Source organism: Oreochromis niloticus, linkage group LG11 (assembly GCF_001858045.2).
Source record: "Oreochromis niloticus isolate F11D_XX linkage group LG11, O_niloticus_UMD_NMBU, whole genome shotgun sequence".
In the NCBI taxonomy this organism is placed as follows: Eukaryota; Metazoa; Chordata; class Actinopteri; order Cichliformes; family Cichlidae; genus Oreochromis; species Oreochromis niloticus.
Window position 1 is genome coordinate 1,568,192 of NC_031976.2, and position 16,401 is coordinate 1,584,592.

General features: G+C 40.4%; 1 protein-coding gene across 1 annotated transcript; it reads left to right on the forward strand.

Annotated features, from left to right (window-relative positions):
* The first annotated feature begins 3,320 nt into the window (after positions 1–3,320).
* calhm6 (calcium homeostasis modulator family member 6) lies at positions 3,321–9,116 on the forward strand. The gene is made up of 2 exons (XM_003454866.5): positions 3,321–3,921; positions 8,256–9,116. The coding sequence occupies exons 1-2, from the start codon at positions 3,376–3,378 to the stop codon at positions 8,688–8,690; spliced, it is 981 nt and encodes a 326-aa protein (XP_003454914.1). The 5' UTR covers positions 3,321–3,375; the 3' UTR covers positions 8,691–9,116.
* Positions 9,117–16,401: the final 7,285 nt, after the last annotated feature.

A 16,401-nucleotide genomic window follows, 5' to 3' on the forward strand; every position in this document is an offset into this window, starting at 1 on the left:
CTGCAGATGAGCTGCATACAGAGCTGGACTGGGACAAAAAAATCGTCCCGGGCATTTTGACTAGAGACCGGCCCACCATTATAGGAAAAATCATAAAGCCTTTGAATGAAAATAAACACTGTTGTGACAGTGATGTACACTGTTCTGATGGTATATATGTATCAATCTATCAATCGTTTGTTGTAAGACTCAGATAATTATTTTTTTTTTAAAGCGAGACATTTTAAATGAGAATAATAAAGAAAAGTATTTCTTTGTCCCCCCCTTTCCCTGTTAATGCCCTACCTGCCCCCCTGGCAACACTTTGCTAGACCCGCCCCTGCACAGTTACCAGCTGTCAGCTACGTAGAAAAGGATCCTGGTGTTATTTGTCTCTCAGAAACAGTTCATAACTTCAACTCATTCATGTCACCTAAAAGGTAAACCTGTTTCTACATCACCTGTTCAGCTCTGATGATTCAGTAAGGACATCTCCTGGTTTCATCTTCATGTTTCCCTCTCACCAGATAACCAAACCGATATCATGACCAGTGTAACCGGTGTGTTTCTGCGTTGTGTCTGATAAAAACGGTAAAAGAAAGAAAGACCTCCAAATAAATAGCTTGCCCACTCCAGCTCCTCTCCCACAGGGGAATTGTAGAAAAGGGCTGGCATTTATTATTACATTAAACATAAAATATGCATTTACACGTAACATATTTGATAAAACAAAAACAACAACATGAAATCCGACATACCTGATAAAAACGGTAAAAGAAAGAAAGACCTCCAAATAAATAGCTTGCCCACTCCAGCTCCTATGACCAAACACAAACAGTGGGGAAGAGGGTTAGCTTAACCCACCACAACTTCCAAGCTAGCAAGAATTATCTATTCATGCTAGTGTTCACGTTCCCTAGAACACACATATGGCACACACATACTACACATTTGTAACATCTAACAAAAAACAGGCTTAATAATGACAATAATTGAACTAAAATCACAATCAGAAACATCCAGGTGGCTAAATATGCATTATATGAGTGTTTTACAGTGTTGGGAAAGAAATTACACCAACCTCTCCCACAGGGGAATTGTAGAAAAGGGGAGAGGCAAAAGGGGTACACTGTATTTATATGGTTGCACCAAAGAAGAAGAAGAAAAGAATGAGGAGGGGCTCTAACTGATAATGAACATAACTACAGGCTTGGAGGTCCTAAAAGTCAGGTATAGAGGGAAGAGTTTGGGGGTTTAGAACACATTTTGTGTAATTATAACAATGTGATTTATGACCCTGTTACACCAGCAGCTTTACAGCTGTGGCTCCAGCAAACATCAGCTGATACTAGAAATTAATATTAAATAAATTCTAACAACAGCTGATCAAGCTTAAACTTGCTGCTGTTGTTTAACGCGACATCCGCTGGTTTCCTCTTTCTGGCGCAAAGTGGGCGATAAATAAACAAGAGAGAAAAGCCGATCAGCTGATCATTGATCAGTTTCATGATTGAAGTAGAAACAGGAGAGAATGAGAGAAGAAGAGGCAGCTGTGCAGCTTCAGCTTTGTGTCTTTTTCATTGTAGCTGAAGTCCGGGACAAACTGTGTTCCTTTTCACCTCAGTACGAAACGCATAATATTTTCTCTGAATACCAGACGATTCTGTTTTTTACGGGACGGTTGGCAACTCTAATAATTAACCGTATGAACAAAATAAAGTTCAACATCAGTAACATAGCACCCACCCAGCTGTATAGAAACTCCGTCATGCTAGCTAGCACGCAGTACGAAAATGTCAGCATACCGAAAATAAACTCCACCTAAACTTGGTTTATATCTGACTGATAGACTGCAGGTCATAACTTCTTACCTGAAGTTCAGTTCACCTGACACGCGGACCGGCGGCCGCTTCGGGTCTCTCCTCTTGCCTCCCTTTTCCTTCATCCACCTGCTGGCCTCCACCACTTGCTAATGTTACTGAATCTGTGGAAGCTCCGCGATATCCACCACACGGAGTAACGAGTAACGAGCCTATCTAAATCCCAGTAACGAGTAACGCGTTCCTGGTTTTGGCATAATAACTAGTTACCGTGCTCGTTACCACAATAATAACGTAGTTACTGTAACGCGTTACTTAATAACGCGTTAGTCCCAACACTGTATATATGTAGCCTAATTTAAGAAAAATGATTCGGATTCTGCTCAGCTCGTCACACAGCTGTTTCCTGGCAGGAGTAGTTTCACCAACCCCGAGTTAACAAGTCAAGTAGGTGGCTGTGAATATAAACAATAGTAAGATTGTTGAACATTTAATCTGTATTGTCACTGTTGTGAATATGTGAATTGCTAAACGAGCCATACTCACCAGGCCCGATCCGTTGTTGTGCTGCAGCTGTGTTTTTTGTATTATGATATGATAGATGAATGTGTCTACCTTGCTAAGAAGCAAAAAAAGAAAATATTGTTTTTCCAAATTTACTGGAATTCATATTAAACAAATACGTAGGACTGCTTTCTTCCATTTGCATAATATCTCTAAAATTCAAAACTAGTTCATGCATTTGTTACTTGTAGGCTAGACTGTTGTAATTCGTTATTATCAAGATGTCCTAAAAATTTAGGACAATTGAGCTAAAATGCTGTAACAAAAGTACTGACAGGCAGAGAGCAGATTTCTCCTGTTTTGGCTTCCCTTCATTGGCTTCCTGTTAAATCCAGAATTGAATTCAAAATCCTGCTCCTCACATACAAGGTCTTAAATAATCAGGCCCCATCTTATCATAATGACCTTGTAGTACCATATCACCCTATTAGAGCACTTCGCTCTCACACTGCAGGCTTGTAGTTCCTAGAGTATTTAAAAGAGCCTCCAGCTTTCAGGCCACTCTTCTGTGGAACCAGCTTCCAGTTTGGATTCGGGATTAAAATGAAAAAGTTTGGATTGCATCCATCCATTCTCTTCTGCTTATCCTTGTCAGGGGCGCGGGGCGCTGGAGCCTCTCTCAAGTTTGGATTAAAATAACACATTCAAAAAGAACAGAACATCAACTTGTTCTTTATTACTCTCTGCAAAGTTTGTTGGAAATTGAACTGCTGTTTAGTAGACTCTCATATGCTGACTGGGATTTCCTTTTAACCAAAAGCAACGTTTGACATTTATGCCGTTACAGCAGCGCCTGATCTTACAGAGCCTGCTTTGTTTTCACTTTATGTGGTGAAATCTGCTTTATGCAGGTGTAAGGTGCCCTATAATGCAGGAAGAGCAGTCACTGTCATCTCGCATGCTGTTTTTCAAAGAGGAAGTGGTAGAGGACTCAGCGGTACAGCTGACGTTGAAGCTGGAAGTGAAACTGACATTGTTTCTCAGCAATCGCTCATTTACGCAGCAGTTGAAGATGGACAAGTTTAAGACTGTTCTGAACATTGCAGGCAAACAGACCAACCTTGGTTTTGGCCTGATAGCTCTGTTGACAGCGGGAGGAGAGCAGATATTCTCTACAGTGGTATTTAAGTGTCCCTGCAACGAGCTGAACTTTGTCTATGGAATGGTGTTTCTGCTGGTGCCAGCTCTGGCTCTGCTGCTGCTGGGTTACATCCTGAGTAAGAAAACGTGGAAGCTGCTGACGGGTCTGTGCCAGCATAGGGACAAGTCGTTGTGCTGCAAGAAGCTGGTTGCCGCTGGTGTGGTCCTCTTTCAGATCGGCACCTCTGCGCTTGTTGCGCCTTCTACTTGGATAGCTGTAGCTTTACTCAATGGAAACTACTACGAGTGCGCCATGACGGGGACCAATGTGAGCATTTACAACAAACACGTGTGCAGAGATGGGAACTCTGAGGTCCAGTGTGAGAAGGAGCTGCACAGGTTCCCCTGTGGGAAAGGCATTAGTGTATCGCAGGCTGTCAGAGAAGATGTTCTGCTTAATCTCCGAGCTGAGTCTCAGGTACGTAAAATGCTCTGCTGCTTTTCACACTCAACAGTTCTTTAGATCTGTTTGTTTTTTTTATCTAAAAATTATCAGCAAACTGAAAGTTATTTTTTCAATAGAACAGCTAAAGATGCCTGTGGGATAAATGCTTTTATTTTCATTGGTATTGTTTATCATATTTTTAATGTTATTATTTGTGTTAGTTAATTCTGCAGTGGTTCCCAGTTGTGTTCAGGAGTCAGTTTATGTTCTCTCAGAGTTTTAGTTTACACCCCTGTTTATCCAATCGATCTGCTTTACCATCAAACATCATTGGACCCAGTGTTTTGTTTTGTTTTGGGGTTTTTTTCTAGTCTTTATTTCGCAATTTTATTCCCGGTTTGGTTGGTGTTTTGTGTGTGTGTGTATGTGTGTGCGTGTATGTTAGGGTAAGCAGCTAGGGAAGTATTATGTCAATGAGTTGTCCCCACAAGGATATAAATACACACGTGTGTGTGTGTGTGTGTGTGTGCGTGTGTGCGCGCGTGTGTATTTGTCTAGATTTCACTTCTCAGTTTTCTCAGCATTATAAACGGCTCATTTTTCGTTGGACGCACCCTGGCACGTCTACATTTGGGTTTCCACACTAACACTAGGTCTGCATGACTGTGACACTTGCTCACTTGGGTTTAATGGAGAGTTACATGCAGTCATTCAGTGTTTCAGGGTGTAGAGAGGTACGATGTGTTGTCTTCACTCGGTTCATGCAAGAAAATCCTCTCTCACAGATGGCTGTTGATGGACTGTGTCAGCATTAATTTCACCAGCAACAAGATATGAGAGAGGTGTTCTGGATTCTCAGAGAGGAGATCTCTGTACAAGCAATCTACTTTGCGACCCCGGCGTTCTGCAAGCCACACTTTTAGATCCATCCATTCTTGTGGAATTTTCTCTTTCTCGTCTGCATCTAGCAAACAGGCAAAATGTGTGACAAGATAATCCACCTCTTCATCCCCATAATTTGCTAGTTCTTCTCTGGGGTAGGGAAGAGTGCAAGGGTCAAAAACCTTGAAACAAGAGAGAGGCTTTTCATGGAGATTTTTAAATCTGTTGTACTTGTACTTGACTGTGTTGTCAATAATCTTCTGGATCTCTGCACCAAAGGTGTCTTGGTCTGTTCCCTCACCTCTTCTAGCAGGTCGCTGACTTTTTGTTAGCTGAGTTCCACAGTAGCAAATGCTACCATCCTGGTTCGCTGTGAACTTTGTGTCCAAGGTTTTCTGATATTCTCCTGGTTTTGTTTTTAGGCTGAGTAAGCGTGATGTTGTGCTCTCAACTAACTGATTTGTTCGTGTGATGTTTAGGTTATCATGCTGAAAATCAGTACAGCACTTGGATAAGATGGTACTGTAGTCCAACATGAAATGCAGGAAGCGAACAAATTTCTCAGTCTTCATCTCCTGCACCACCCCCTTAGCCTTGGCTGCATCCTCGGCTTTGACATCACTTCCTTCTGCCATGTTCTCCATATGAACAACAGTGGGAGTGTAATTTTTTTCCATTTTTTAGTATGGTTTTTGCAATTGGTGTTTGTTCTGGGACAGATGCTGCAGACTGAGCACCAATGCATTTCTTGTGATGCAGAGATTTCTCATGAGTTCTGATGGGGTCTTTCCTAAAATTACTGGTCCCAGTAACAAAGGCGCTTGTCGACTCAGAAATCGAGGGAAACTCCCGACACACCCGGCAGAACATGATGTTATTTAGCTCGTCATATTCCAGCCACAGAAATTCTTTTGTCCATGAAACCAAAAAACTGCACTTTCTTTTTGCCTCGTAGTCTGATTTGTCGTAACTTTTCCGCTTTGTGGTCGGCCTTTCTTTGCCTGTCCCTTCTTCATCCTGACCTGTCTTTTTTGGCTCAGCAGAACTAAAATACCTGCGTAAATCCATCTGTCTTTACACATGCCAGCGATTTTTTTTTTTTATTCTCTGCGCAATCAACCTCTAGCACGTTTAAGCTTGCTGCGGGAGATTTCACTTGCCACGTTTGAAGAGTAAGCTAGTAAGTGATGTTGTGTCCTGTCTGACTATACCATATTGCACCACTAGAGGGTGGTGTCGTGAAATAAGAGGAAAGTGCAGTCGGGAGACTGTAGAGTTAGCCGTCTTAACTATATTCTAACTAGTGATGGTAAATTCGATTCTTTTTACTGAATCGAGTTTTAATGAGTCACTCACCAAAGTTAATCAGGTTTCTTGAGTCATTTGAGTCACTGAGTCAGTTGACCAGAGAGTGCAAAAATGTATATTTTCACTCAAACTTAATTTGTTTCTCTTTTAATGTAAATCCTACTGCTAAGATGAATGATTGTAAAAGAAAACAACTATTTTTTAGAGCAAAAAAGAGCAAAAAAAAGTCTAAAGGGAACATTTATTTATTTTTATTTTATTTTATTGGTATTTTCCTTAAATGTGTCAAATATATCTCATCTAAATGTCCACTGAGCTATGAGCCAGGGGGCAGTAAAGTGCCTTAACATTGGTTGCCAACAGTGTTGCCAACTCCTCAGTAAGGAAAATCGCTATCGGCTGTCCTAAAAGTCGCCAGAAGTCGCCAAATGACATCATCGCCTAATTTGCATAATTGGTCATGGTAATATAATTGTAACCTACGTTGTTGGAGAGAGAAATAACATTGTGGAAGAGACATAAAGTGAGTAAAAAACGTCCTAAATGCATTTAGAATTTATTTAGAACTACAAATTAAATTTATTTTAGCAATTATTGTTTTTTTTAAAGTCAGAATTCCAACCCTGCTCCTTTATCCGTGCTTGGACCGGCAAAAAAGACCCGAAATAGGCACTCTGGTGGAGTTACTTTGTGTGTGTGTGTGTTTATAAGTAGTTTTAAACCTCGTGATCCACCAAACAGCATAAGAGTAAAAGAAGAACTGACTGCGTTACAGTCAGTGCGGGAGCAGCGGCTTCGCTCATGCGCGATTCATTTGCAGTTCGGACGCATAGGTGTGAACATCGTCTGCCCTGATAGCAGCTGGGGGAGGACTATCCTCCGCCTGTGAGCGCTTTGGTACGGGCGAGGTGCCCACGGCAGCACCCGCTGCTTGTTGAGAGTAAAAGCGATACCCACTTTCACGTCAAAAAGTCGTCATAAATAAATCTCCAATAACACCAGAAAAAGTCGCCAGATTTGTCGCTAGTCGCTTTTTAGAAAAAAAGTCGCTAAGGGGGTCTGAAAACTCGCTAAATATAGCGACAAAGTCGCTAAGTTGGCAACACTGGTTGCCAACCAAGAAGAAGAAGAAGAAGCTATGAGCCAGGAGGGAGGGGGTGAGTGAGTGAGTGATTCGCTTATGCTATGATTCAGCACAGCAAGGGAGGGGGTGAGTAACTCAAATGTGCTGTTAGCATGCTAGCTGAGCGATGCTACTGTGAACTGAGGAGCTATTGTCTTGATGCGAGCTTCTACTCAGGGTTTTTTCTTCCAGTTCAGAGCAGAAATGTTTTTGTTAAGAAACTGGCTGTTGTTTTTTTCCCCACAATTTTAATTATAAGCTAGATATATTTCTACTAATGGAATTAGTTTTCTAACAGCAACAGGGATGAGTCAGTGAGTCAGTTGCACTTGTGAATCATGATTCACGAGTCAGTAAAGTGATTCTCGAGTACTGACCGATTCATTCACGAATCGAACATCACTAATTCTAACTGATAACTCGATGCGTCTCCCTGTTACCTCTACGATGTAAAGTTATGTGCTGCATTCATTAAAGAGCACTGTTCTTTGATGAGGACTGGTTTATTACCTGTCGCTGCTACAAATGATAACAGGATTGCCGAGGAATTGGTGCGCAATTAATCGTCACTCACCATTCAATACTGCCACTCTCTATACACAGTTTGCGCGATCACAAAGTGAAACTGAAGGTAAAAAACAAGCGCAAATTCAAACGCGATTTCAATACGGCACATATTGACAGAGGCTCATCGATGCCAATGACATAATTACTCAGCTACATTTGCGAAAGAAAGCAAAGGCATTGTCATATATTTTCCCTTCCTATGATAGCCCGACGGGCAGGGCTGAGATAGATTTTGGTAGCCCGACTGGAAATATCGCTAGCCCCGGGACGTCGGGCTAGCGATTTTGCGAGCCCTGCACTGATATACAATTACAAAATGTACCAGTGTTCTGTTGTCATTTGTAGCCGTTAACTTAAAGAATTTTAGAAACCTTTTTCCCTTGTTATTTTTTATTTTGCTTTAATTTCCTTGTGTGTGACTAAACGGTAAAACTGCTTTTATTATCTCTATTACCTGTTTACTATTTACTATAAATACTGTCCGTAGATCCTCGGTTGGCTGCTCATCACTCTCATCATGTTGACAAACCTGCTGCTCACCTGTGTGGCTCGGTGTTCCTCCCCTATTAGCTACCTGCAGCTGCAGTTCTGGAAGGCGTATGTGCACGAGGAGAGCAATCTACTTGATTCCTATACAGCTAAGCACGCCAAAGTGTTTGCTGAGAGAAACCTAAAGAGCTTCTTTGAAAAGACACCACCTGAAAATTTCATCACACCATCCAACCGAGACTGGGAGAAGATCTCCTCTCTCTACAAGTTTACCACCAAAGATAACTACTACAGCACTTTGCACCGATATGTGGAGAACTCCCAGGAGACTGACAACGGGACGATGAGGCTGACTTCAATCAAGTCAAACGAGTCTGTAGAAGATAACCCAGCTGTTCTTAGTTTTGTAGATGATGGGAGAATGCCACTGTGAGTCACAGACTACCCACATTCAACTGTGAAAAGGTGTGAAGTAAAGAAGGACCTCTATAAATGCTGTTAACTTTGTAATTTTGAACAGTGTATGAAATATGCATGAAATAATGATTTGTATGCTTAATATTGTAGTTGCATAAAGTGGGGCAGTGAAAGGATAGTGTGCAGCAACTTTGGTATCTTTAGATTATTATGTATTTCCTTTGTCATGTGAGTCTTTAGTTTTTAATTCCATGTTCTGTTTGCAGACTCGGGAGAATCTGTCTGATCCTCCCGAGTCTTTCATCCTGTGTGTAGCTTGTGTGTCTGCATTTACCTGCTGCGCTCCCACAGTTAGGGATGGGTATCGAAAACCGGTTCTTGCTGAGAACCGGTTCCCACTGTTTCAATTCCTTGGAATCGTTTGCCATTTTTGCAAACGATTCCCTTATCGATTCCAGTCGCCCCGAATGACGTCACCACGTTGCGGAGCGTCGGAGCGTACCTGGCAGGAAACACGGCGCCTAAGCGGCTCAAACGCTCAAAAGTTTGGTTATACTTTACCAGAACGGATGACAACAGGGCAACTTGCAATACTTGCAAAGTAGATATTTCATTAAGGGAGGAAACACTACGAATATGCAAAAGCATTTGCTCACAAAACACGCGATGAACTTAAATGAATGTCGTGTTTTTAATTCCGCTCCGGACTCGTGAATCTCAACCCAGCAGCAGTGGTAACGTTTGCACGTCCTCTCCCGTTAATGCGGCAGGTAAATAATCAACTAACAGTGCATATTATGTTAGCGCGATCTGCTTTATTACAAAACCTGCCATTACTGTGCATTTAGGTGACCATGATGAGACAGACAGACAGAGTCTGGCTGGCGCTCGCTGGCAGTTGTCGCTGCAGTCTACCGTTAGCGTCTCTTTTCAGGCCCGAATGTCACCGAGCAGTGATTAAGTTTGTGGTCAAAACCTTGCAGCCATTTGCCACAGCAGATGGTAAGTGAATGTGTTTAATTGTAGGCAGGGACATTACTGGATATTCTTGTGTAATTGCTACAGAATAATTTATGTTATACTTTGTTATTGCTACAGAAGAATATTTATTTTATTATTTTACATTTACAATTTTCCCCGGGGACCCTGTGACACCCCATTGAAGAGCCGTAGGCTGTGGATCTCTTAAGATCTCACTGTTGGGTTTATAAGGCCATGTTACTCCTAAATTTCTATCTTGTTCAGAGAGAAGATATAAAACAAAATTCTAAGCTAATCGACCTTAGTGTTCTCCTTTTTAAAAATAAGAATCGATAAGAGAATCGATAAAGAATCGAATCGTTAAACAGAATCGAAAATGGAATCGGAATCGTTAAAATCTTATCAATACCCATCCCTACCCACAGTACCTCCTATATTCTATTAATAACCTCTTTTCTAACCTTTTAAAAAAAACAAGCGCGTCCATGCTCACAGGTGTACACACGGGTGGTCACACACACAAACTACACCCTTTTTGGCTCTTACCTCAAAGCACACTGTGCGCTGTCGATCTTACGTGCTGCACAATAATGTCTAACATTTAGTATTTACTGTCATATTCCCATAGATCATTGTGATGTTGTTTATTACTCTCGTTTTCTTCTGCTTGCTTTCTTCTTTCTTTCTCAACAGGTGATCCAGGTGATCGATATATGTATTTTTTGTCTGCTTATTCTGTTGGTTTTTGGTTTTTTGCCCTTTTTCCCCGTCCCTCTTCCCCGCTGTTTTTCTTTCCCTCTTTCTTTCTCCCCTTTCCTTCCCCCAGTCAAGTCTGTCCCGTATTCAGCAAGTGAAAATAAAATAAACAATAAAAGGTGAATCAAATGGACCATTACGGCAAGGCTGGGATGGTCAATTTGGTAAAGTAAATCCGTTGGGCATCTTTCTTCGCCTTTAGACAATAATTCTGATGGCAAAAGAACCAAACGGGACAGGTTAAAAAGAAAAAAAAAAAACCTCTTTTCTTTGACCGTCCTGCAGAAGTGTAAAGAAAAGAAAAAGCACATATAGATGAAATCTATTCTAACATTTTGTATCACTGTAAACATAAAAGCATGGATGTTAAGACCTTTTAAGTCCCGCAGGAGTCTAAATTTAGACTTGTGCAAGAAATGTATGTCCTAACTTAGGTAGTAACCAGAAACTTCTGCAACCTTCCATGCCGTTCAAGTTGTTGTGGTATGCATCGAGCAGACGTGTAGTTAAATTTCTCGGGAGGTGTACGTATGGTGACGTATGGTGTTAGTTATAATGTAGATCTGACACAGAAGTTGAATTAATGTGTTACGCTCGTCTCTCCTTAACAACGTGACATCAGATCTCCGTCACATTAAAACTACAACTACACTGTGGCCATGAAACCTTCATCTTTCATGGCCACAGTGTGTTTTATAGAAGTCGTATGAACGAGAACAGGCAAAGGTTTCCATTTCACTGATTATTTTGTTGAGAAATGTGGGGCTGAAAGTTTACCTCTGATTACAATGATGAGAGAGTAAAAGGTCTGAACATCCAGCCTCTTAGTGTTGTGTGTGTTGGGGTTCGTTGTACCAGTGAGAATTTATCTGAGGGCTGTAGTGCTTGGTCAGAATGACCAAGCAAATATTCAGAGACAGTATTTTAATATATGATTTAATAAAAGAAATTAAACTGAGTATATTATGACTTAAAAAACAAGTTCTGAAGACAAAAAGTGAGTGAAAATGTAACTGAAGTAAAACAGTATTAACTGAGTGAAACATGAAGAATTCATTTGTGACTGAATGTTCATATGTGATGGAATTAATAATAAAATATGTTAAGTGCAACACAGAAGAGGAGGAAATGTAATAAAGTGATTATAAAGCTTAAACTTTGTTTTAAATCCTATATTTGAAAAGGTCAGAGAAACGAGGATGGTTGATGGACATCAGGTGAGTTTTCCCCTGTGAAGAAAACACCTTGAACTTTGTATTTTGTAAATATTGGAGTCCTGGAGACACAACTCACACTTCCTTATGTTTTCACTGTTTGTACGTTGTTTCACTGTAAATAAACAAACTGTCTCGGTGCCCATCCCGAGTCCTGCATTTGGACTCCACCAGAAAATCAGACATCATGACACACGGTTTTTCGAAAATAAATGGTGAATGGACTGGTTCTCTACTCTTCCTGTGCACTCAAAGTGCTTTTTACAATTTGCCTTCTCCCATTTCTATAAACATATTTTGTCTAAGTACGTACTTTCTATCTAAACTTCACAAACATTCACACTCGGATTGAAGAGAAATGTGGGGTTAGTATCTTGCTCATGGATATTTGGCATACAGATCAGAGCAGCCGGGATTCAAACCACTAACCTTCCCACTGGTAGATGACCTGCTCTATCTCCTGAGCTACAGCCACCCCACAATTATAACTAGTACTGTTACTATTAATAGTAATAATAAGAAGAATAATATTCGTCATCCACTAGTGTGTGTGTGGAAACGTGCCTCCCTGCATGCCTTCTGGCTGTTGTAGTTGCCAAGTGTTTGCTCATAGGTGGTCGACTGTCTGTGAGGGTTTCTCTCTATTTTTGTAGAGACTTTGCTTCACAATATAAAGTGTTGTGAGGTGACGGTGCTATATATAAAAACTGAATAGAATACTATCCACAAAATGCACGCGACCCAGCTAACTGAAACTGTGATTTATTTCCTGTTGTTGTCAAAGCACAAAGGGTAGTGGCTTTATTTGCAGAAGTTCATGTTTTTACAGGCGCTGAAGGACCCAGTATTGGTTAGTTTGCTACTGAGTGACTGAGCACCAAGCCAGGCTTAATGTGTTTATGATGTCACGCAGCATCAATTAGCGGCTGCTGGTCACCAGAAGGATCATAACCCGTTTGTTTCATGATGCACCTTTGCAGACTGACCTCTGATTTACAATAATGCCCAAGGTCAGTAAAGATCCAGTATATATGGAGCTTTTATTAGGCACTGAGAGCATCAGGGTGAAGGGGCTGTCTGTACCAATACCCCCATGAATGTCAGGGGAACAATTTTAAAAAACGGGGTTCACCCTGCTCTTGAGAGAAAATACCATGCTCCAATTAGGTGGTACTCCCTCTACTTTGACATATACAACAAACCAATATATACATGTACACATACTTGCATTTACATGTACAAATCTGAATATATATGTATGTACATACACACACGGATGTGCTCAGACAAAAACAAAACAAAAAAATTTAAATAATAAACAGAATCTAAATTACATGAAATGACAATCATTAGGTCTGAAATGGAGTAGGATGAACTTATACATACTTATGAATCCCTGCCCCACGCTCAACACTCGATTGACTCACCATATTCAGTGTTACTCCTCATCACTTACCCCACATAATAAAGACAGACTGAAGGACATGCATAAACATAGCTACAGTGATACATATAATTCAGATACAATTTAGCATAGTTATATATACTATCGGTTATCAAATTTATCAGTTTCATATTCCACCAGAAGCACTTTTTGAAACCTCTATGTACTGAGTAATGCTTGAACATTGCTGTAGGTCCACAGGAAAACTGTTCCACAGTTTTACTCCACAAAACGTTTTAACCCTTGTCCGTGCTTTAAAAGTCTTCAAATTTAATTTTCCCCTCAAATCATAGCCCCCTTCTCTGTCAAAAAACATCCTTTGTACATTTCCTGGTAACATATTATATCTATTTGTACATCATTTTTGCAGTTTTTACATTTTATAAGATCCATAAACTTCAGGATTTATAATTCTAAGAAGATAATGTTAGTGTGGTCTCTAAATTCTGCTTTAGTAATCATCCTGATTGCTTTATTCTGAATTTTACATAATGGTTGAAGTGAAGTTTTGTATGTATTTCCCCAGATTTCCACACAGCACTCAGAATATGGCAAGCTTTGAAACATTGTTTGAAAGAAGATGAATTCAGCAGCAGCTAAAAGAGAAATCTTTTAGATGGATGTTCGGACTCACTATACTCACAAACATCCTGTGCAACCTTCTCTGAATAAAGCTGAAAATAAGCATGAAACTTAAAGTGGAACTGAATAAAAATCATAAAAGATAAGAAAACAGATGAATACAGGTTCAATAGTTCAATGTTTTGGGAACATTTTAAAGTTTGAATAGTTCCTGCAGCTGAAAGTGTGTGGAAGTAGTTAGAGTTGGAGGTCGAATAGGACAGATGTGGCTTTAAACATTCTTTTGTTTTAATAGGTTCAATATTTTAGCAAACTTCTAAATAAGGAGCTGAATGATGGTTTTTCTGGAGTTCGCTATATTACCAGATATATTTGCTCGTCCTCTTTCACATGCATATGAATCCATGGGTTTAATATGATGTCGTCCCACTCTCTGCAGCTGTAACAGCTGCAACTCTTCTGGGAAGGCTTCACACAAGGTGTAGGAGTGTGTCTATGGGAATTTTTCACCGTCTTCCCGAACTGCATTTGTGAAGTCAAATACTGATGTTGGATGAGGCTGTGTGGCTCGTAGTCTCTACTCTGATTCATCCCAAAGGTATTCCAAAGTGTTGAGGCCAGAACTCTGAGCAGGCCAGTCAACTTCTTCCACACCAGGCTTGCTCATTCATGTCTTTAACAGGCAACAGGAGGGGGATATTCCCAGACTTTCCCAGTTTTGCGGGAACTTTGTGTGAAATTGTCCAAAGTTTCTTGGTATGCTGAACCGTTAGGAGTTCCTTTCATTGCAGCTAAGGGGCTGCACCCAAATCCTGAAGACGTCCCCACATCATAATTCACCCTGCACCAGAGGCGGAGGCAGACAATCGAAACACCCGGGGCTTAGCCCTAAAGGGTAGTATGCATGTGGGATTTTTTTTTTGTTTGTTTGTTTTTTTGTTTTTGTTTTTTTTGGGGGGGGGTGACTGAAAGATTAATAGGCTCTGTTTTGAGTTTTGTTCAAAAAAGAATGACTTTATATAGGAAAATATATATCACATCTGCAGGACACCTTAAACTACTTTTTTTAATTAAGCAGCAAGGCAGAACAAAGTCGGGGCTGTATCAAGACACGCGGACTAAACCCCAATTCAACCAGACCCAGAACTGATCTGGAATTAAAACAGGACTACAACAGTTCAAAATCAGGACTACTTAGGATTTAACCAAAACAGAACCAGAATCAGAACTAGATGATAGTAGCACTAAAAATCATCATAGACCTGCACTACACTTATTTTTTAATTCTACCAAAGTCCACTATTTAGATTCAGAAAAGTTTATATAATTATTTAGCCTTGTTGTGCAAACAAGCCTGCATAACTTAATAAATATAGAATTTGAAAAATAACAAACCTAAAAAGAAACACTAGATACGAGATACATGAGTACCTATGATACGGTCAATGTTCCCTCTAAGCTGCGCACGTGCGCAATTGCGCACTGCTGGCACGGTCTCTGCGCACAGAAAATCTGCGTTGCACACAAAAAAATCTAACCTGAATTGAAATTAAAACTTTAACAATTCTGTTTTGCAGTGTTAGTCAGTGAGTGACTGGCTGCTCCTGTATGGGATTAGAACGATGCCACCTTATCCTGTAGTCCAGCCAATAATGCGATTCACATTCGTATATACGCAGCCAATCAACGTCGTTAACAGGCTATGACAGCGTCCTTATGTGCCGACACCGGTGTTTAGCTGGCAAAGCGGCGAGGCTGATGTGCAGTGAAGCCACGTTAATGACAACGTGTCCAACCATTGGAGATGTGAGCAGGACAGACGGAACAACTGACGGAAAAAGTGTGGACTTTATACCAGTTTTTAAATTGTGTTGATCGGCCACGTAAAACCAGAGTTATGATAAAAATATCTGCAATGTTTGGTTTTCTTCCTGAATACTGTCGTTGTTTATATTTACTGCGGGAAGAAACGGTAAAAACGGCGTTTTATAAGGAAAACGCTCGAAAGCACTCTCCACCTGTGAGCAAAAACAAAACCAAAAAACCCCCACCCTTTCCTATTGGTCGAAAAAAGTACCGTGTCGACCAATCAAAAAATGATATGGCAACGTGGCATCTAGTTGTTAAGAAACGGGGGGAAGTTTTAGGAGTGACGGCGGTGTTCTGAGATGTGAGAGATTTGAGACGTTTAGCGCAAATCTTGTGTAGTTAGTGTGTAGTTAGTGTGTAGTTAGTGTGTAGTGTAGTCAATAGTTTTGTTGTGTGTGTCAGAACAATGAGGCGGCTGCTGAATGTTACAGGTGTTACAGCAGTGATACATCTCCTGTTGTCAGGCCTGCAGGTATCAGGCTGTTGTTCTCCTTTATCTCATAGTGGACAGAAATTATTTTTTGGAGTGGCACAAATAATTTGTGTGGCATCAGATTTGATGCAGAACAGCTGATTGTTCTGTAAATAGTTTGAAATGTTTATTTAAGAACGCCTTGGCTGCATTAAAAAAAAAAATAGCTGCAAAAAAACTTTGTTGTTTGCCAAACTGAGTTTGGAGTTAATGTTATTTTTACTTCCAATAGTGTTAACATACTACACAGGTCATGAACAAGATTTTTTTTTAAAATTTTCATTGTAAGTGGGCTAAAGTAGTTTAAAAGTAGTCTAACATAAATGTAAATGCTGTAATTTGATTATTTTAATAAACCATGTAACTTGGATGGATTAGATGCTGGCGTGACCACAGTGCACACGTCTGA

Coding starts and splice junctions, on each gene's coding strand:
- calhm6 (XM_003454866.5), top strand. CDS start 3,376: ATGGACAAGTTTAAGACTGTTCTGAACATTGCAGGCAAACAGACCAAC. Junction 3,922..8,255: donor ATCTCCGAGCTGAGTCTCAG/GTACGTAAAATG, acceptor TACTGTCCGTAG/ATCCTCGGTTGGCTGCTCAT.